The 23,852-nt window shown below is 40.2% G+C and overlaps 1 protein-coding gene across 1 annotated transcript in view; it reads right to left on the bottom strand.

Annotated features, from left to right (window-relative positions):
* Positions 1-13,642: 13,642 nt before the first annotated feature.
* Positions 13,643-23,852, bottom strand: part of LOC121303693 — a 38,258-nt gene continuing 28,048 nt past the window's right edge. The window contains exon 10 of the mRNA XM_041234457.1: positions 13,643-15,735. Within this exon, the coding sequence (XP_041090391.1) occupies positions 14,491-15,735 (1,245 nt within the window). The 3' untranslated portion in view covers positions 13,643-14,490. The remainder of the gene's footprint in view (positions 15,736-23,852) is intronic.

Genomic DNA, 23,852 nt, shown 5'->3' with positions numbered 1-23,852 from the left:
AAAAGACACAAAAGCTCCCGTTTTCTCATTGGAAATAGTGATATTTCAAAATATCACTGTCCTGGTCACAAAAGCAAAGTTTGTGCTGCTTTTATAGCCATTTAAAAAGAATGGCAGAACCAATATTTTTGTTTTAACAAACGAGCCAGACCTGTAAAAATTTTTTGTAAAGGTTTACCTAATGTTGTCTGCTTCTTTCGAAGCAAATGTATCACTTCTTCATCTCCTGAAAATGTGGGATGCTATAAAAAACGCCAACAAGATGCGGATATATGTGCAAAAAGTGGTGTTGATATTAATAAGTGAGTAGTTTTTCGAGATTTACGATTATACTGTAAATTTACAGTATAATCGTAAATCTCGAAAAACTACTCACTTCTAAATCTTTTGTAGTCATTTTTGTATTACTTTAGTATAAATACATGTTAATTTGGATTCATATGTTGTTTTTTTCTGACTTTATGTGAACGAAAAGACACAAAAGCTCCTGTTTTCTCATTGGAAATAGTGATATTTCAAAATATCACTGTCCTGGTCACAAAAGCAAAGTTTGTGGGGAATAATAGCCATTTTCTATACTTTTGAGGCATAAGCAATTAGGAAATAACACTTACTACCCAGGAACAAAAATTGTGTTACATAGTGGGTGTAATCAAAGCTGTTCAGTGATTTGAAAGAGTTGGAGATTTCAAGCTATGTGTAAAGTTGTAAACATTTTAAAATCGCCAACTTCTTATAAGCTGAAGAACAGTTAAAAACTTCTGATTAACCAATTTTTTAGTTTAATTGACATGTTCATTTACTAACTGAGATTGCTCAGCTCGAACTTGTTTTGGGTTGTTTCCAACAAAGCTGGCTAACTCTTGGGCCCCAGGATCCCAGGATTGAGACCACTGATTTTAGAGGTCTAGTACAACAGTCACTGCCCTCTGTGACTAAAACCACAGATTTTTTCATGTTGTCTTAGATTTATATGTGAATTACCAAAGCTATCGCAACAATTAGAATAGAAACCATATCTGAAGTGAGGCAATGTATTTCTTCTGTACTTTTTCAAGCACACACATACTCACACCTTTCAATTCTGTTAAAAAGTGGAAAGAGATTAAACAGTCAACAGTCATTGCGACGACTGAAGTTTTGAAGATTTTAATCACAATCCGACAGCTAATCTTCAAACTTCTAACGGGATATCTACACCACAGGCTGTTCCAGAGAACGATTGAATACCCACTACGTGCCCTGACACAGTGGTGTTGACTACCTTGTTGTCTGATGTGAACCCCTCGGCAAGCAGTCGAGCAGTTAAGCACTGCGTTCTCGAAAGCCCGTCGTCAGAACATGGGTCAGGTAAGAGCGCAGTGGCAGCCTTACCTGACAAAGTCACCTCTTTTTTGGCAAAAAACCAAATCACTGTCACTCAAAAACATAGTTTTTTGTTTTAGTTTTCTTAGTTTTTTCACTGGAGGCTGATTAAAACTATATTTGTTACCATATTCAATGGAAAGCACGTCCTTTTTCATTGTAGATGTCTCTGTGTCCAGTTTTAGGTTTGCTATTTTTTTTGCGAACCAAACTTTGTTTTGCAACATAATTTCGTATGTAATTAAAGCAAACATTTTAAATACATTATAAAGTAACTTTTCATTGTCACATAGACAGTGTATGTATACACTTATACATAGACTTCATTAATACAGTGTATGTATACACTTATACAGACTTCTCATTAATACAGTGTATGTATACACTTATACATAGACTTCTCATTAATAAATAGACAGTGTATTTTAATGTTGTGTTTACTTACGTGGAGTCTGTATATATGCAATGATGTGGAATAATAATAGAAAAAATTAAAATTGAAGGGAACAATTCTTTACAAATGCATCAAACAACTGCTTTAAAAACTGATTAGCAATATTAGTATAAAAATGTATAATTGATTGGACTATTATACCGTTGGTCATGTTAAGCTTTGTATGTAAGAAGAACTAACAAACCACCACACACAGGAAATAAAGTAAGTTAGGACATCAACTGTTTATATATTTGCTACTCCATTCAGGTTGTATAAATAATATACCTGTCTTATTGTGTTGAGGGACTTGAAATAAGTAGGGATTGAGTGACTGTTAGAAAAAACAGGAAGGGAAGGCCGAGTGGTCAAGATACTATTACAAATGAGATAGACTTATCCAATAGATATCAAGTACTGAGCACAGAGAACTGTGTAACGGATGAAATTAGGAGCGAGGAGCTGCTCGTGGGTGACTCCGTATTAAAATGCATCGTTACGTGCCACTCACACCTCCACCAGCGGAGGCAGAATACCTGCTGGTTCCACCTCCACCGCTGTGGGAGGACTGCTTGGCGCTCCCATCTCCACCAGCAGAGGGAGAATACCTGCTGGTTCCACATCCACCACCGTGGGAGGACTACGTGCCGCTCACACCTCCACCAACAGAGGGAGAATACCTGCTGGTTCCACCTGCACTGCTGTGGGAGGACTGCTTGGCGCTACCATCTCCACCAGTAGAGGGAGAATACCTGCTGGTTCCACATCCACCACCGTGGGAGGACTACGTGCCGCTCACACCTCCACCAACAGAGGGAGAATACCTGCTGGTTCCACCTGCACCGCTGTGGGAGGACTGCTTGGCGCTCCCATCTCCACCAGCAGAGGGAGAATACCTGCTGGTTCCACATCCACCACCGTGGGAGGACTACGTGCCGCTCACACCTCCACCAGCAGAGGGAAAATACCTGCTGGTTCCACCTGCACCGCTGTGGGAGGACTGCTTGGCGCTACCATCTCCACCAGCAGAGGGAGAATACCTGCTGGTTCCACCTGCACCTAGGGTGACCAGATAGCAAGAGCGAAAAAGTGGGTCACTTGAGTGAAAAATCAGGACACGTTGGTGCGGGGAGGAAAGAAACCTCATTTAAATGAACTTGTGCACAATGCAAGCGACGGAGACTACTTATCTTTCCTCTGTAGATAGGCTTTTTTTATTCCTTCTTTCTGTGTGCATTGCACTTAGGCAAAAACAAAAACGTAGATAAATATATTTAAAAAAACAGTGTTTTAATGAGCCTATCAGTCTGCGTTGGTTTTTCTGTGACCTGCTGTACTGTACGCAGCAGGTGGGCAGTCAGTGCTGCATTGTTTTGAATTAGGTTTGCTAAAATCTAGTTTTTATTGGACATAAAATACAAAAAATGGACAACAAAGCAAAACAATATTTCGGCTGAGGATTTTGACAAGACATTTCTTAAAGAAACTGCATGGAGATGGAGGCATTGCACTTGTTGTGACTTAAAGAAAATCCGTTTGATCACTATTTAGCTTCAGAATCACACATTAATCAAAAGGCGAAAACAGGGGCTGCTGAACAGAACGTAAAAGAAACAACAGCTTTCAGAAAACAAACATGGAAAGTCATCGCAGACAAAAAAGTATTCCTGTGTCAGTTGTACCCAGGTTAAATCAGCACTACAGGTACAATCAAGCACAGCTACCTCGGTTCAAACAACCTGCTGTTTACTTTTTAAGCGCAGTTACAATTAGACCTGAAATAGGCACATTTTCTTTGTTTGACTTGATACTGACAAAATAAATGCCTCTTAATCACTCAGTTGATTCTCTGCAGCCATCCACTCCAACCGTGACAACCAGGGCGAGTCTAAAACACAAAGGGGACCACGGAATCTTTTCCCGGCCAGCTTTTAAAAGAAAGAATAAAGGAAGTTACGACACACATTGCTAAAATCACCCAATTACTGAGGACTACCACACAGTCTGGAGAACAGGCTTTTCCCACAACACACCTACTGCTGATTCATCTTAAAAGGAGAGAGGAACGACACCCATACACAGAAATAAGGTGCTAAATTATAAATCATAAAACGTAAATGAACAAATAATAAAGTAAAGTGCAAAGTAATATAAATATTTATAATTGAAAATTCAAAACAAACGTGCTTAGAAATATAAAGAAATCCACCCTGTTACACTTACATGACGAAAAAGAAAGTAGAAAAGCAATAGAGAATATAGAACCCCTGTAAAAAGGTTCTTAGAGGCACCTAAAAAGGTTCAACCACAGTGTCAAAGAAAGGTTCTAACTACTAGAGCAGGGGTGGCTAACCTTTCACAGACCAAGAGCCAAGGAAATAACATGTACAGTGACAAAAAGCCACCAACTTTAAAAAGTGCTTCATTTAGCATTCCACTGGTAATTTTTTATTACAATTACTATCACACACACCATTAAATGAAGCTGACCTTTATTTTTTCCAGTACATATGTAATATTGATATCCAAACAAATACATTTTCACTATATATAAAAGCACAGTTTTGTTTTTGTTTCTTGTTTGGGTGTGTAGCTAACTTGTTTATTTTCTTATACCACATACAGGCAGGATCTGTACTCAGTGTGACTGGCATGCTTTACTACGCACACTGTTCTGAATGCAGCTGTAGTTCAGTGTCACTATTTAGATCTGAGATGGATGCGTTCTATCGTGTGATGTGAGAGCTGCAGCTCTGAAGTTTGCTTTGCAGTTGATTGTTGTTTGGACATGGGATAGCAATAACATCCCTGAGGCAAGTTTTCACAAACTCAACTTGCACAGGCGATGTTCCAGGCCACTTGTAGGGGGTAGGCTAGCGTCGCGGTCTCAGATTGTTTGGCAAATTTGGTCAACATTTGCGTCTGTTTATTCTTTTGCTTTTTACCGACATCAGTCATTTTGACGAGTACATTTTAATCAACTCCGATATGAAAAAGAAATACAAACTTTCAGATAAAACTCAAACGATGTGTTCATGAACAAAATAGTTAACATTTGCATAGCAGAAACACCATATTTAAACGTAAATTAGCACATATAACGCATGACTATCGTGGTGGTTCTAGTGCTAACTTTTAAAGACAGAAGTGCAGAATCTTTTGGAAATTCTTTGTCAATGCGGACATGGTTTGTAGTGAAATAACGCTGCAGATTTGAAGATTTGAACTGTGACATAAAGGCGAGTGCCTGGTTGTATAACACGTTATGTGAAATTCCCCCCTAGATTTCCCAAATGTTTTACTTATGTAATATTTGTATTTAAGTATTTCCCTTAAGTTAGTTAACCGTTGGATAAAACTTCAGGGGATAACTAAGTTAAAATAATTAAATGTCCTATTGAGGCCCCTTAAATCGAACAAACGGTATGGAAGTGCTTTTGGAAATTGAAGAGGACAGAGCCACACTTAGCAGAATAACTTGCAGAGAGAAAATCCTTTGGATATAATGGATGACGAGCAATTAATAACAAACTATTGATTTGACCGGAATACTGTCTTTTAAATGTCTGTATAATGCTGGAAGCAGATTAACAAACCCAAACAAGAAGAAATCACGCATTGCTCCCTGTTCTTCAAATACAGCAGCAGCACTTCATTTTTCGCAACTGGTGGCTTTTTATTACTATACAAATGTATACTTAAAAAACACCAAAAAAAAAAAAAAAAAAAAAAAAAAAAAAAAACACATTTGGCTGGTTGCATAACATCTTAAGTGAGATGAGTGGTTAATTCTGGTAAATACTAGATACTGCTCTCACTTTTATTGCAAACACAGCCATACAAATTGTTTAAACAAATGTGTTTAGTGTACCTGTTTTTTGTGATGCTCTTCTGAAATCAGAAACTAGGGCTGTCGTAGGGGACTCCAATCCCCTTCGTCCCCCTAATAGCAGACCTGGAGGAACCTGCTACAGTGAGCTTGCCATGTGCAGTGGCGAAAAGTCTCGTCGCTGCCCGGGACCTTGGGGTGGTTAAGGGAGGCTCCGCTGGCTGTCAGTGGAGGCATGTGGCCACCCTCTCGAATGTGCCCCTCTCGCCACTTCCACGGTCTCTCTCACTCGCCATACCCCTGAACACACACTGCTGTCGGGCCTCTGGAACTGCATGGCACGTCCTTCCTGTCACGGGACCGGGGTGTAGCGGGCCGTGTGGCGGACGCCGATGCGTGCTCCCTCTCTGTCTTGTCCCCGTTCTCTCCCTCGGTCGGGGTACGGGAAGAAGGGGGCCGGCATCAGATCAGACAAGTCAGCCCGCTGAATTTAAGCATACTACTAAGAGAAGGAGTAACAGCGAGTGAACAGGGAAGAGCCCAGCAACGAAATGTCACGTACAGAAGAATGAATCCCTGGCGTAGATTGGAGGCCCAAGTCCTTGTGATGGAGGCTCACCCCAAGGATGGTGTGAGGCTGGTGGCGTCATTCTTTGTGCCCGGGTCAGGTCTTCCTGGAGTCAGGTTGTTTGTGAAAGCAGCCCAAGCAGTTGGTAAACTCTGTGGCTAAATATCGGCATGAGACCGATAGCCAACAAATGCCGTGAGGGAAAGTTGAAAAGAACTTTGAAGAGTTCAAGAGGGTGTGAAACCGTCAAGAGGTAAGCAGATGGGTTCTGTGCAATCTGCCTGGAGGGTTCAACTCGGTGGGTTGAGCGGTTGGCCGTCCCAGGATGGTGGATTCCCTCCAAGGTGGTGCTCCGTGACCGACTCTGGTTCGGCTTGAAACGGCCCAGGGTGGAAGGTGGCTCTAGTCTGAGTGTTACATCCCCTCTGCCGCGAATCACCGCTTTCTGGGGCCGAGGGACATGACTGCTGCCATGCCCGCTCCCCTCCAGGGGAGCACCGGGACCCCTTTTCTCCCAGCGTGACTGTTGACTGGGCCGGACTGTCCTCAGCGAGGTCTGACTGCGTCGCTTCGCTGAGCAGGGTGCGTTCACGCCAGGGGGCCAGGGGTCGTCGGCGATGTCAGTTACCCATCCGGCCCGTCTTGAAACACAGACCAAGGAGTCTAACGCGCGCGTGCGAGTCAGAGGGCTCTTCCGAAACCCTGTAGCGCAAAGTGAGGGCCAGTTCGTGCTGCCTGAGGTGGGATCCCGCTGCCCCTGGCCCATCTCACCCGCAGCGTTGGAGAGGTGGAGCATGAGTGCATGCGCTAGGACCCGAAAGACGGTGAACTATGCCTGAGCAGGGCGAAGCCAGAGGAAACGTTGATGGAGGCCCGTAGTGGTCCTGAAGTGCAAATTGGTCATCTGACCTGAGTATAGGGGCGAAAGAGCAGCTGACAGCTGGTTCGCTCCAAAGTTTCCCTCAGGATAGCTGGCGCTCTGTGGTTGCAGTTTTATCTTTTATCAGACACTAATAATATTCTTTCAGATACACGTCTGGTTTTTGTTCTGGACATGGGTGTATTAATGCTACCTTGAAAGTATTGAATATAATAACTGCCCTCGACAATAAAAAGTTTGTGCAGCTGTTTTCATAGACTTAGCTAAGGCATTTGACACTGTCGATCATTTTATTCTTTTAAATAAACTGAATGACATTGGTTTTACTAAGGAATGTCTTGCCTGGTTTCTGAACTACTTTTCTGGTTGAGTCCAGTGTGTTAAATTCGACAGTTGGTTCTTGGTTATCCTTCCAGGTTCTACAGGCAGAGACAGGTAAAGACAAACAAGTAGACTTGGTGAAGACTCTCAGACAACACAACACACATACATACATCCCATCCATCTATAGAAGAATAGGTGAAAGAGCAAGAAGCAATATTTCCAAGAATGAAGATGTCCAATAATATGAACCAGTACAAAGGATGATGAAAATGCAAGGTAAGAGTATGGGAATTGACAGTTCATGTGGCAGGCTTTGCAGATCCAGGGCTGGGGTGTTTTTACATGTTTGGTTGCGCATTGTCAAGGTTTATGTTGTAGATGTGAGTTTTGCGCTGCCAAGGAATGGTCAGAATCCAGTTGAAATTGTCCAAAAAGCATCTGAATGTAAAGTGGAGTGATCAAAAAAAGAAGCCAAGTTAGAAGCAAGAATTGTGTGATTCTTGGGGTCCCAGCACCTTCCCAATTGTGCCTGTTTGCTTGGTGCTTGACAAGGTTGCCCCAATTGCTTCTCCTAACTTGTGCTTTTGTGTTTGATATCACCCCTTTAAACGGCTGTGCATTTTTTTTACACTGCCAATGTGTTTTTGTTATAGATCTGAAAGTACACATTTAAACACTTATTTAAATGTTTTTCACAGATTATATAAATTGGGGGAAACTACAATATTTAAGTTAAATCTGGAAAAGTTCAGTTTTTTACACTTCTTTGTGTTTTTTTACATTGCCAACGTGCTTTTGTTATAGGTACCACTTTTTGTACTTGGAGACATCATTAATAATGTGAGGGAAAGAGATTAGGGAATGCATATGGTAAACAGACAGATGAGAGGAGAGTAATAAGTAACCTAATAGTAATGAGAAAAGATTTGAAAGTAAAATAGCATCATATGAGAGTTTTTGACAGTGTTGAAAGTGCGAACATGTGATTGTTTTGGTTGCAAATGTACATCCTTCAGTGAAGGAAAGAATATATTTTGATAGGTATTGATGTTTGCATAGGTCCAAAAGTATACAACGTTATGAATGGTTAAAAAGGTCCAGCTGCATGCCAGTGCTTAATAGTAGTACATGAACATTGTAATAGTGGGGGAAAAGCATGATTATTGGCATTGATATAACAATGTTGTTTTGACAAAGTCCCGCACAAAAGATTAATTCTCAAACTGAACGCAGTTGGGATTCAAGGAAACACATGTACATGGATTAGGGAGTGGTTAACATGTAGAAAACAGAAAGTACTTATTAGAGGAAAAACCTCAGAATGGAGTGTGGTAACCAGTGGTGTACCACAGGGATCAGTATTAGGTCCTCTGCTATTCCTAATCTACATTAATGATTTAGATTCTGGTATAGTAAGCAAACTTGTTAAATTTGCAGACGACACAAAAGTAGGAGGAGTGGCAAACACTGTTGTAGCAGCAAAGGTCATTCAAAATGATCTAGACAAGATTCAAAACTGGGCAGACACATAGCAAATAACATTTAATAGAGAAAAGTGTAAGGTACTGCACGCAGGAAATAAAAATGTACATTATAAATATCATATGGGAGATATTGAAATTGGAGAAGGAATCTATGAAAAAGACCTAGGAGTTTTTGTTGACTCAGAAATGTCTTCATCTAGACAATGTGGGGAAGCTATAAAAAAGGCTAACAAGATGCTCGGATACATTGTGAAAAGTGTTGAATTTAAATCATGGGAAGTAATGTTAAAACTGTACAATGCACTAGTAAGACCTCATCTTGAATATTGTGTTCAGTTCTGGTCACCTCGCTATAAAAAAGATATTGCTGCTCTAGAAAGAGTGCAAAGAAGAGCAACCAGAGTTATCCCGGGCTTAAAAGGAATGTCATATGCAGACAGGCTAAAAGAATTGAATCTGTTCAGTCTTGAACAAAGAAGACTACGTCAAGCATTCAAAATTCTAAAAGGTATTGACAGTGTCGACCCAAGGGACTTTTACAGCCTGAAAAAAGAAACAAGGACCAGGGGTCACAAATGGAGATTAGACAAAGGGGCATTCAGAACAGAAAATAGGAGGCACTTTTTTACACAGAGAATTGTGAGAGTCTGGAATCAACTCCCCAGTAATGTTGTTGAAGCTGACACTAACATACCATTTTATATAAGAAATGTGCCCGTTTGTAATGTAGCCTTCTGCTACATTAAAGTTGCCCATCTGTGATTTAAACTATGCGACTTGCGACACTAGCACAGAAATAAACAAAAACCGCTTAAATGACAGACTTAAAACAATGACGCATTAGAGGGTGCATTTTAAATAGAGCAACGGCACTGCACATTTAAAAAAAAATATTCCGTGTGTTTATACTTTTTCACACATACAGTAAAAGTATAAAAATAAAGTACCTTTTTCAAACAGTGTCAAACACCTGGAATTGAACCCACAACCCTGCGGTGTAATGTGGAATGGTACTTCTAAGTTATTTAGTGTTGCCGCTGCAACATGGTCAAAACAGCAAAATTTGATGCCATATAGAGAGTCTCAGTAGTTCCGTCAAGTTTTTCTAACTTGTAGAGGAACAACTGTTCCACTCAATATATAAATGTTGAGACATTTAGCAATTTTTCAACATTTAAATGCTAAATCTTTATATATATATATATATATACCCTCTTAAATTCCTATCTACACCTCACCATGGTGAGAGGGTGAAACACTCGCTGGAGGCAATTCCAGTGAGTGGCTAACGTAGAAGGTCCCGGAGCAGGCAATGGCAAACCACTCTGGACGTACCTTTCCAGGAAAACCGAATGACAGACATGCAAACAAAAACTAACGATATGGTGGAACCTCCAGGCCGATAGAGTCTCAAAGAGCTACTCGGGAAGAGCTAGGCACCCATTCGCAGAACTCCTATGATCCCCGCGATCCCGAATGATGTTTCATAGACAAAGCCACAAGGACCCTGCGAGACTGAGACACAGGAAGAAAGCAAATGGAAGCTGGGCTACCAGAATAAGAAATCGGCCACACAATGGCCTGAAACAAGAAACCCGAAAACTATAGGGACGTGGAACACAAGGACGATAGAAATAGGAACGCTTGAAATCCTGAAAGACGAGATAGATAGGATAGGAGTGGATCTTTTAGGGCTTGCCGAGACAAGATGGACTGGAAACTGCTATTTCAACTCAGGTGACACCACAATCTACTTCTTGGGAAACAAAACGAAAAGAGAAGGAGGAGTTGCATTCATGTGCAGCAAGGAAACATCGAAGGCGGTAATGGGGTATAACCCCTACAACGTAAGAATGATATTGCTCAGGATTCAGGGTAAACCGGTAAATGCAACGATCATACAAGTGTACGCCCCGACATCCAGTTCTGACAACGACAAGGCAGTAAAGTTCTATGCACAACTACAGTCACTCATCAATGCGACCCCTAAAAGAGATATACTGATCATCCTCGGTGATCTGAACGCCAAGGTTGGCGTTAAACCGGCAGCCGGTGTGACCGGGAAGTTCGTGCTTGGCGAACGAAATGAAAGAGAAGCACTGATCGAATTCTGCGCAGGAAACAACTTGATGATCATGAACACTTGGTTCAAGCAACACGCAAGAAGGCTATCTACCTGGACTGTGCCGAGCGGAGAGTATAAAAACAAGATAGACTATGTCATGTTTCAAAACAGGTGGAAAAGCGCGATATCATGCGTGAAAACTAGACCCGGTGCGGACTGCGGCTCAGATCACAACTTCTGATAGCAAAACTTAACGTTAGATTGAGGAAAATGAAGAAGGCCGGAATGGTACTGAAATACTACACAACCTCTATCCTGGAAAACTTCAAGGCCAAAGTCAGAAATAGATTCTTCAATATGGAGTTTGATGAGAAAGAACCCGAAGAACTCTGGGAAGAAATGAAGAAAACTGTGACGGACGCAGCAGAAAAGAACATCCCCAAGAAGAAGAGAAAACCCAAATCACCGTGGCTCTCGGAAGAGGAGATAGAAGTCCCCGTGAAAAGAAGAATGGTGAAAGGGAAACCTGAAAATGAAGCAAATCATGCAGAATACAGAAGACTAAGCAACCTGTTCCAGAAACTCGCAAGGAGAGATAAGGAAGCCTACTATGCGGGCATGTGCTTTGAATTAGAAGAAGAAAGAAAGGAAATACAAGGGGCATATACTCTGTTGTCAAAAACACCAGAGGAAAATTTGCACCGAGAAGTAAAGTCATCAAAGATAAAGATGACACAACACTGACGGAATAGTACGACATTGCGAGTAGGTGGAAGGAGTACATGACTGGACTCTATAAGAAGGAAGAAGGGATGCCTTACCCGGGAACTATAAACAAGAATGAAGGCGACGAGCCCAAAATATTAAGGTCAGAAGTCATACAAGCACTCAGAGAAACGGCGAACAACAAAACTCCTGGAATAATCTCCCCATAGAGATATGGAAGAACCTTGGTGATGAAGGAACAACGGCCCTGACCAAACTTTGCAAGAAAGTATTCAGAGCTACACAGTGGCCTCAAGACTGGAAAATGTCAGTATACATTCTGATACCGAAGAAGGGAGATCTTAGAGCATGTGAGAATTACAGGACAATCTCTCTGTTCTGCCACGTGAGAAAAATACTGCTGAAGATCATCTTAAAGAGACTAGATAACTTTGTGAATACTCAGCTACCTGACAAGCAAGCAGGGTTTAGGAAAAACAGAGGCACGAGGGACCACATTTGCAACATGAGGTGGATCATTGAAACCAGCAAAGAAAGAAATGGAAAAGTTCATATGTGCTTCATTGATTATGCCAAAGCATTTGATTGTGTAGACTGGGCACTCCGCTGGGAAATCTTGAAGAGGATGGGAGCCCAGGCGCTTCTGGTCGGTCTACTAAGCGAGCTTTACAGAGACCAGGAAGCGACTATAAGGACATCAGACCTGGTAACAGAGAAATTCAAAATCGGCAAAGTTGTCAGACAGGGCTGTGTCCTGTCTCCGGCCCTGTTCAATCTATATGCGGAAGAAATCATCAGACAATCCTTAGAGGGTCTGGACTTAGGAGTAAGGATTGGCGAAAATAAACAATCTCCGCTATGCAGATAGCACTACCCTGCGAGCAGACAACATCGAAGACCTGGAGAAAGCTTTAACAGTCTTGCACAGAGAAAGCGCTAAGAAAGGTCTTCTGAATATGAAGAAAACTGTATTCATGTCCACAGTGCCTGACGTCGATTTGAGAATAGAAGGCGAAAGGGTCGAAAGGGTGGCACAATTCGAATTCCTCGGCTCAGTGTTAACGGACAATGGCGATATCAAACCCGAGATCACCAGACGGTTGGCTAAGGGGAGACAAGTCATGTCAGGCTTGACGAAACTCTGGAAGGACAAAAATATATCCACACAGACAAAAGCGAGGCTAGTGAGATCCCTAGTTCACCCAGTAGCAACCTACGCGAGCGAGAGTTGGACGACAACCAAGACTCTAAGAAGGAAAACCCAGGCATTCGAAACGTGGTGCTGGAGGAGAATGCTCAGAGTCCCGTGGACCGAAAGGGGATCCAACGTAGAAATTCTTCAGCAAGTGGGAAATCCGATACCTCTGGATGGAACAATTATAAGGCAGAAACTGGTCTACTTCGGGCATATTACAAGGGGCAATCAACTAGAAAAAGTTGTCATGTAAGGCATGGCCGATGGGAAAAGAGGGCACAGAAGGCCCAAAACGAGATGGCTACAGGAAGCCAAAGAAGCCCTGAATATGAGTCTCCAAGAAATCCTACAAGCCACGAGGAATAGAGAAATGTGGCGCGGCGTCTGTCATAAGGTCGCTATGAGTCGCCTGCGACTCGACAGACGAACATGAACATGAACATATATATATATATGTGTGTGTGTGTGTGTGTGTGTATATATATATATATATATATATATATATATATATATATATATGTATAATTTTACACTTGGCACCCATACAGTTGTGGGTTACTTGTTACATAATTTATCTATGATCGATTTATGTTTACTATAGACCAAAATGTCTGCTTTGGATACTATCTAAATCTGCGATCTGTGTTATCTGAAGTATACATAAATGTTTCCAAAGTATTTTTGAAATGTTGGGTAGTATTTAAATATATTCTGATGTATTCCAGTGTGGTCTGGCAGTTTGGTATGTAGAAACAACACTCTGTACACAACACTGCAGGTAAACAGGACTTGACCTTGGTTTTTATTAATTACAAGAATGGTCTTACAACAAACGGAAACACAAGCCTAGTGCCCACTTGGAGCACTATATAAACTGTATATGCAAGACTTACTATATCTTTCCCATCTTATTCCATTTGTTTTTTCATTTGGAATTTTACCCCCGTTTCCTCCCCAATTTAGAATGGCCAATTGTTTCTAAGCCCTTGTCTGACTGCTGTAACCCTGCAGAGATTCCGGAGAGGCGAAGACAAGCGCACGCGCCCTCAAGAACGTGTGCTGTCAGGCCGCCTGCTTTCTTTCACTCTACAAGCCAACCAGACCTGTCACGAGGAAACACAGATCCTGCTACAACACAGCCAACTCACAGGTGCCAGGCCAACACAGGAGTCGTCGATGCACGCTGAGACAAGGATCACCCACCTGACTTAAACCCTCATCACCCGAGTGGCTCTTAGCCAATTTTGCACTGCTTCCTGAAAACTCCCAGCCATATTTTGCTATGGCATAGCCTGGATTCAAACCAGCGATCTCCATGCTACAGGGCCCATCCTGCATTTCAGTGAAGTGCCTTAGCTGGATACGCAACTCGGGAGCATTCTGGTTGCTTTTACTTACTGCTTAAGGTTAGGTAGATTTTTTAATTCTTCAGGTGGAAATCAGAAGCAAAGTCTAATGTATAACATCTTGCTATATTACTTATACACTATAATGAACACAATACATTTTGGATATAATTTCATAAATGCAGAAGCCCTTCTTTTTTTAAATGCGCTTGCAGTATAAATTATGTATCTTTTCTTTCAAGTTACATGTGTGCGTTTAATATATTTACATTGCTTTATTTGACAAGATTATACACCACAACAGAAGCTGGTAGTGAATTTCGACATGGAAAGTTTGGGAGATGGTGATCATTGTAGGAATGCAGTTCAGGTCTTGCTAATGCTGTTAATAGCAGCTCAGCACCATCAGATATGCAATGATTGAATTTCAAACACAATGTATCCTTTATCTTGTTTAGGGGGAATTCAAATTCCATATATGTGGTTATCTCTTGTATAAGTTTCTTAGAAACTGGTATATCAAGCAAGGGATTTGTGAAGTCCTTTTTACGTACACTTTCCAAGTCATAACCCCAATAACACTTTTGTTCTGGCAGTAACAGGGCTAAAAGAACTAAAGCATCTTTCTGAGTCTTTAACTCAGGGTGTATAATAACTATTCTTGTCACAGAATATTCCTTTTTTACATTTTCCAATATCTGTTCTTTTAAAATATGGAATCTGTGAACAGTTTCAATTGCATGACCCAGTTCTGTTATTCTTTTATCAAGAAACTCAATTAAGTTTTGCTGGATATAAGTCATCTCTTTTAAATGTTTTAGATTAACTTGGGATGGATCGCATTTGTTATATCTGAAAAAAATAGAATTGAATTTGTTATTCCACTTTTGAATATCATCATATTTTTGGTCATTTTTAAGATAATTAGCTAACAGCTCAAGAATTGTCCCCAAGTATAAGATGTCTGTCTTGCAGGTCAGTTCACAATATGTTTGTATTTGTTTTTCCGCTTCATTTAGCCTTGATATATGAGTCAGAATCTTTTGCTTGGCATCAATAAGATCATCTCGTACCTGCCTTTCCCTCTGTACACTGTGGACTATATCATATATAAACATGGCAACTGATATAACTCCTCCAACAATGGATAATACAGCAGTTGCAGTTGATATTGTAGCTGAAATTACTGTAATTTCTGCTATGGAAAATACACCTTGTACACTAAAACCAATTAATGCACTTTTCAGTTCTCCTTCCATTTGTAATTCAAAAGATGATATAACAGCCTCTGCCTTCTGAAGGTCATCATCAAATGAGAATTCATTTGATTTTAAATTGTCAAAAAACTCTCGGTCCGTAGAAAACTCTTTCATCAACAAAGATATCCTGTATAATCTACTTCTGATTTCCCCATTTTTAGAAAAAATGTCTATACTTTCAATTTTAATTTCAATTGGGTTCCCAAATCCTTTCAGAATTGTATCCTTCTTTCTTTCAGCCAGACGGCTTAAATCCCTTACCTGCAAAAAAAGAGAAGAAAATGCGAAACATATGGAAAATTATAAATGGATAGCACTGTGCAAGTAGTAGTAAATAATCCCATGTACATTCAAAAATCACAGCACCACTAGCAAGGATCAGAAAAAATAAATGCAATAGAGATTTTGTTCACAAAAAAGGACTGTTAGCTTTTCAGTGTTAAAGACCTGACAGTAAATGGATAAATTTCAACAAATAAAATTAATCTGAATAGAATGTGCCCAGTTGGGACTTCTGAGCTATATTTTTATCAATCTATAACAAAAACACTTAGCAATGTTAGTGGTGATATCAAACACAAAAGCCCAAGTTAGAAGCAGCAAGCAATAGGCACAATTGGAAAGGTGGTGGGGCTCAAGATTCAAACAACTGCTTCTAACTTGGCTTCTTTTTCTTCCACTTTATCGCTCCACTCTCAGAAGTCTCAGTTGAGACTGAAATAGAAGCCATAAATAGGATACCGTACTTTTCTATCTCAGAAGAGTGTGTGAAAGCTATACTGAATGGAACAGAAAACAAAGTTACTACAGGCCCTTTCTTCTCAATGCAGGATGAACTGAGTGTAGAGAATGGAATAATATTCTGGAGAGTGAGAGAGACAGAGTCGTAATCCCTGCTACACACAGAAAGGAAATAATGCACAATATCTCACCTGGGGATGGAAGGCTGTTTGAAACAAGCTAGAGAGTGCGTGTATTGGCCAGGAATGAATGAACACTTAAAGACAATTTCATCAATAGATGCGCAACAGCAGAGAAAGACATTATACCCACATAACATACCCAAGAGACCTGGGGCAAAAGTAGGGACATACTTATTTAGCTTTGCAGACAAATATCTGAGCATGGTGGATGATTACTCCAATTTCTGGGAGATTGACTACTTGCAGGATACAAAATCTAGAACTAATAAAAAAAAAAATTAAAAGCACCTTTCATTCGACGTGGGATACCTGTTACAGTATGTTCAGTTAATGGCCCGCAGTTCTCACTGCAAGAGTTTAGACAATTTAGCAGAGACTGGAAATTCCTCTCCAGGTTATCCAAGGAAAGGCAGAGTCGGCTGTGAAAACAGCCAAAAGACTGATGGCAAAAGCAAGAAATGCAGATTCAGACTCTTAGCAATATTGGACCACTGCAATATCCCATCCCAATGAGTGAGTGCAAGCCCAGCACAAAGACTAATGAGCCGAAGAACCAAGACACAGCTGCCAATATGTAGCGGTCTGCTGTAGCCAGTGATAAAAAGGACTCCTTAAGAGTTGCAGAGAAACCAAGTAAGACAAGCTCATCATTTCAATAAAAATGCAAAAGACCTTGGAAAAACTAAGAACCTACAAAACACAAAATTTGGAAGCATGACACAAATACTACAGTGCTTAAACCTGTGGTTAATAGATCATACCAGGTACAACTGGAGTGGAGAGCAGTGTGGCGTAGTGGTTAGGACTCCGGAGGGTCGTGGGTTCAATCCCAGGTAAGGGGGAGACACACACTGCTGCTGTACCCTTGAGCAAGCAGGCAGGTACTTTACCTAGATTGCACTAGTAATAACCCAACTGTACAAACCCAAATTAGCGCCTCACACAAAGAACACCAGCCCTACTGTGAAGCATGGTGGCGGCAGTATCATGTTTATTTCTCATTGGCAGGGACTGGGGCACTTGTCAGGATAGAAGGGATAATGAATGGAGCAAAGTACAGAGAAGTCCTTAAGGAAAACCTGCTGCCCTCTGTAAGAAAGCTGAAACTGGGATGGAAGTTAACCTTTCAGCATGACAACAACCCAAAGCACACAGCCAAAGCTACACTGGAGTTGCTAAGGAACAAAAAAAGCAAATGTTCTTGAGTGGCCCAGTCAGAGACTTGAAGATTGCTGTCTATTAATGCTCCCCAAGGAACTTGACAGAGCTCGAACAGTTTTGTAAAGAAGAATGGTCAAATATTGCCAAATCTAGGTGTGCAAAGCTGGTAGAGACCTATCGCAGCAGACTCACAGCTGTAATTGCAGCCAAAGGTGCTTCCACCAAGTATTAACTCAGGGGGGTGGAGAGTTATCCAATTATGATCTTTCAGTTTTGTATTTTTAATATATAATTTTCTCAATAAAAACTTGTTTCCTCTTAACAGTGTGGAGTACGGTGTGTAGATAAGTGGAAAAAAATCCTCATTTAAATGCATGAAACTCTGAGGCACTGACACAACAAAATGTAAAAAAGTTCAAGGGGGTGTAGACTTTCTATAGGCACTGATCATATACACATCTATATATATAGATACACATATAATATATGGAATGCCTATTCAAAGCATTTTTCTTTTACAAACAACCTATTTACTGTAAGTTATGATGATATTATTTGACCCGACACTAGTTTCCAATTAGCTTTAATGCTATTTTTCTTTTCATTTTTTTCTTATACAAAGAAAACAGAACCTTTGTGATGTTTTATTTTTTTAGAACAAGTCATGTGTACAAATAAGACATTTCGGGTCACTGTGAGCCGTGGCATTTATCTATGAAGATTTGTGTGCAGGAATAAAAAAAACTTCTTTAATTTATATTATTTTATTATTATTATTATTATTATTATTATTATTATTATTATTATTATTATTTTTTTAGAACAACAAACAACAAAAAAAAAAAACAATATACATCTACAAGGCAGAGCCTAATTTTCTCTGTCAGTATTGCAACAGCATCTCACTGGTAAAGACATTCCAAAATGAGAAGCTCCCAGGTTGGCAGTCAAACAAGTTTTATCACAGCTCCTGGACTAAAAGAGCATAAAAGAGTAAAACCTTTGCAAATAAAAACATTTAATCAATTTAAGGCTGTTTAAATTTGTTTGAAATTGCATTGGGTCAATATGACCCAAAACATAACAGATGTACCTAAATTCTGAACATAATAGGAGGGTTAAAAAACTGGTAAAGACAATCATTTTATAAAACACACAAACTTTTTGAAAAAATAATTAAAAAGTGTTTTGGTTGTGTCGTCCAACACAGCACCAAGACATGTGTCGTGTCAGTCACAGGCAGGTCCAAAGACCCGTTCTTAGCAGTTAATCATTGTACGTTATTACATGTCATATCCTTTCCAGTATATCGCCAGGTATTCTAGTCCGACATATGTGTCTACAATTCATTTAAGTAAAGATATTATTATCTGACACCATTACCGTAATTTAAGCTATAAGATCTAGGTCTCCATCATAGAGCCTTGGAACATTTGTCTACAGTAAATGGTATACCATATGTTATGTCACATGTTAAAGAGCAGAGCGTCCAAGGTCAGTATGTGTGTGTGTGTGTGTGTGTGTGTGTGTGTGTGTATATATATATATATATATATACACACACACACACACACACACACACACACACACACAAATATGTGTGTGTATGTGTGTGTGTGTTAAAAACTGTTTACTAAACCCTGCTTGGCTCTGCCCTGCTTTTCTTGGCCATGCCCGTCCATGTGCGCTTGGCCCCTTACATTGCTCTACCCTGCCCTGTCCAGCTCAGCCATGCTCATCCATGTGCACTTGGCCACTTATAGTGCTCTGCTATGCCATACCCTACCCTACTCTGCTCAGCCTTGACCTGCTTGGCATGCCAGTCCATACGCACATGGCCCCCTACAATGCTCTACCCTGCCCTACTCTGCCCTTTCCTGCCCTGCTCTGTCCTGCTCAGCCTTGTCCTTTCCTGCCCTGCTTTGTCCTGCTGTGCCCTGCTCTGCCCCCCCCCCCTCCATTGCTGCTTGCAGCTATATTTGTAATCATAATCGACCCCAGGACCAGAGTTGAGGGTAATGCGCTACTCGAATAATACTACATTTGTCGGTATCGCGGAAATATAACACATTAGGTTTTTAATTGTGTTGTTATATTACAGTTAATAAATAATGAATGCGTTACTCTTTGTTAGACAGTACACACACACACACACACACAGTGTGGTGTTATTCTTTATGTCAGACAGTACACACACAGTGTGGTGTTATTCTTTATGTCAGACAGTACACACACAGTGTGGTGTTATTCTTTATGTCAGACAGTACACACACAGTGTGGTGTTATTCTTTATGTCAGACAGTACACACACAGTGTGGTGTTATTCTTTATGTCAGACAGTACACACACAGTGTGGTGTTTCTCTTTGAATGAACCCACTAAAAGTCAAAACTGCTTGGAATCACTCCGCCCCATTAAAGGAGTTATAAGGTAATCATGAGCGTTGTTGTGCCCATGCGTACTAGCTACAGACCTGTTGCTAGGAGACTAGATGAGTGTGCCAAAAAGAACACACTATCTAAAGATAGGTAAATGAAGCTCTTAAATTTGCAAAGATGTCATGCATTGTTTGGGTTAGATTTACGATTTAATCCAAGTAAAAATTTTTTTTCATTTTTACAACAACTGAAACAAGCACTGAAGTTTAGATTGTAGGAACTTAAAGTTCATAGAATTGTTTACATTTTAGAAACTGTTAGAGCTAATTTACTTCAGCACTCAAACTATCAGGAATTAGTTTAATTTCATTGTTTTTGTATTCAACATAGCAATTCAAATTTTTTAAAAAAGTTATTTTGATAGAAAATATCACTCTCGCGATCTATCAGAAAAATGCATGCTTACAATATGCATCAACCTGAGCTTTTTGTTCTACTTTGAGATATTAATATGGCTTGTCGTGTGTGCCCAGTGTTTTTAAGCTGCCTACATCGTGAATTTCACACGGGAGATGTAAAGAGAGTAATACAACACGTTTCTTTTTATGCTCGGTAATATTTGTGGATTATAGTATAATATTCTAAAGTAGAGTGTAATATGCACTATTATTATGTAATAACTCAAGTAACTCCCCCAACCCTGGTCTTACCAGAATGCACTGGGATGAGAGTTAAAAAAACAAAACTAAACTGCCCCACACTGTCCGGGCGAAACCAGTCATAACCCCAAATAAATCTCAGCAGATGTACAATTCTCTAAGCAAAGCTTTGTTTTTGTGACACCAAAAACACCCCGAACTCCTCATTGCTAGTATTTTCACAGCACATCACACCATCCTGGATGACCATAATGCAAACAAAAAATGGCTTTTCATGCTTATTGAGTTCCATCTTTTATTAAATGACCTGCTTCGCTATAAGTACTGGCTGAAACCTGTTATGAATCTTAATAGGGGAGCTCAAAGTACACGTCAATCCAAAACAATTGAATATTTTTGCTCAATGAAATTTTTTCTCCTTCTTAAATTGATCCTGTAGACCTCATTCATGCCAGCGACCATCTTAGTTTGAAAACGAGGCTCGGAAAGCAAACAAACACTGAGGGTTGTTTGCAGCGTACCAAAGTTAGTCCATTTGATGCATCTAACTTGTGTGTTAAGCAGGTTTAGTCCGCTTGCTTGGACTAACTTTAATCTTCTTGTTAGTCCTGATTGCAGCGTCCCAGATGATAATCCCCACAGCTGGATCATCCGCCAAATCGAACTAAAAACGATCTTGATGTAGCGAACCAAATCGAATGGGAGATGCTACCAGCGTCTATGTGGAAGGCATCACTAAAAAGTAACAATACAGAATTAAATATAATATTTTAAATTAGTATATAAAATTGACAATTGTTTGATGTATTCAGTTTAACCGACTGAAATGTCACAATGCGTTTGTTCGAATCGTGCTTGATTTAATATAAATGCTTTTATTATTAGGCAACTCTATTTGCCTTTTTTGCTGATGCTTTCAATATCTTCAATACTTTTAATCAAATATCCATAATGACAATGTACAAGATGAGTTTGTACATCTTAACATTGAATTTCCGCACACATTTACACAGGGTTATTATGAGTTAGTCTTTATTGTCAGGCTAACTTGTTCCACTTGTTAAGACTAGCTAAAGCAATTGCTGCTTGGTATGTTGTCTCGGTGAATTGATAATCCATGCTTTCCTCTTTTGTTTGTCTACTGGAAATCTATGAAACGACAGGTCTTGATCTCTGTCATAACAGGAATCACTCGCACGGTTGGGACATAACAGTGATTGTTTATTACACTTCTGGAACTGATGCTTTCCGAACCTCGTTTTTGCTGTGGCCGTGAATAAGGTTCATTGTATTCAAAACCTACCGTGGTCCACTTATTGAGTACTGCTGCTCTAGTTACCAGTAAAAAACACAGTTAGCAGAATTCCTCTAGCCCTCACTTAGCACTCCACTAACAGAATAGTACAGAAAATTGTGCAGAGGAACTTTAAAATTCTCCAACAATCCTCCCCCAATGTCCTAGAGACAAGAATTTAAAAGAATGCTTGGCCCACAGAGAAATTTGCACTTCTAACACCTTCAGCCCTTCCCCTACTGACTGTTCTAATTTCAGTCATTTATGTCTGATGTCTTCTGTAACAAAAATCTGTGTGATAATCAAATCAGTCTTTCTGAGGCATGCTATTGAGTAAACCTAGAAACAAAAAAACAAATGTTTCCCTCTGTGTATTTTTAATGACACACTTAAAGAAAAATAAAATAAATAAATATATATATATATATATATATATATATATATATATATATATATATATATATATATATATATATATATATTACACAGTACTGTGCAAAAGTTTTAGGCAGGTGTGAAAAAATGCTGTAAAGTAAGAATGCTTTCAAAAATAGACATGTTAATAGTTTATATTTATCAATTAACAAAATGCAAAGTGAGTGAACAGAAGAAAAATCTACATCAAATCAATATTTGGTGTGACCACCCTTTGCCTTCAAAACAGCATCAATTCTTCTAGGTACACTTGCACACAGTTTTTGAAGGAACTCGGCAGGTAGGTTGGCCCAAACATCTTGGAGAACTAACCACAGTTCTTCTGTGGATTTAGGCAGCCTCAGTTGCTTCTCTCTCTTCATGTAATCCCAGACAGACTCGATGATGTTGAGATCAGGGCTCTGTGGGGACCATACCATCACTTCCAGGACTCCTTGTTCTTTACGCTGAAGATAGTTCTTAATGACTTTTGCTGTATGTTTGGGGTCATTGTCATGCTGCAGAATAAATTTGGGGCCAATCAGATGCCTCCCTGATGGTATTGCATGATGGATAAGTATCTGCCTGTACTTTTCAGCATTGAGGAGACCATTAATTCTGACCAAATCCCCAACTCCATTTGCAGAAATGCAGCCCCAAACTTGCAAGGAACCTCCACCATGCTTCACTGTTGCCTGCAGACACTCATTTGTGTACCACTCTCCATCCCTTTGGCAAACAAACTGCCTTCTGCTACAGCCAAATATTTCAAATTTTGACTCATCAGTCCAGAGCACCTGCTGCCATTTTTCTGCACCCCAGTTCCTGTGTTTTCGTGCATAGTTGAGTTGCTTGGCCTTGTTTCCACGTCGGAGGTATGGCTTTTTGGCCACAAGTCTTCCATGAAGGCCACTTCTGACCAGACTTCTCCGGACAGTAGATGGGTGTACCAGGGTCCCACTGTTTTCTGCCAATTCTGAGCTGATGGCACTGCTGGACATCTTCCGATTGCGAAGGGAAGTAAGCATGATGTGTCTTTCATCTGCTGCAGTAAGTTTCCTTGGCCGACCACTGCGTCTACGGTCCTCAATGTTGCCCGTTTCTTTGTGCTTCTTCAAAAGAGCTTGGACAGCACATCTGGAAACCCCTGTCTGCCTTGAAATTTCTGCCTGGGAGAGACCTTGCTGATGCAGTATAACTACCTTGTGTCTTGTTGCTGTGCTCAGTCTTGCCATGGTGTATGACTTTTGACAGTAAACTGTCTTCAGTAACCTCACCTTGTTAGCTGAGTTTGACTATTCCTCACCCAGTTTTTTCCTCCTACACAGCTGTTTCTGTTTCAGTTAATGATTGTGTTTCAACCTACATATTGAATTGATGATCATTAGCACCTGTTTGGTATAATTGTTTAATCATACACCTGACTATATGCCTACAAAATCCCTGACTTTGTGCAAGTGTACCTAGAAGAATTGATGCTGTTTTGAAGGCAAAGGGTGGTCACACCAAATATGGATTTGATTTAGATTTTTCTTCTGTTCACTCACTT

The sequence above is a fragment of the Polyodon spathula genome, chromosome 35, assembly GCF_017654505.1.
Source record: "Polyodon spathula isolate WHYD16114869_AA chromosome 35, ASM1765450v1, whole genome shotgun sequence".
Taxonomy (NCBI): domain Eukaryota; kingdom Metazoa; phylum Chordata; class Actinopteri; order Acipenseriformes; family Polyodontidae; genus Polyodon; species Polyodon spathula.
Note: the sequence above shows the minus strand (reverse complement) of the source record. Positions and strands in the feature narration are given on the sequence as shown.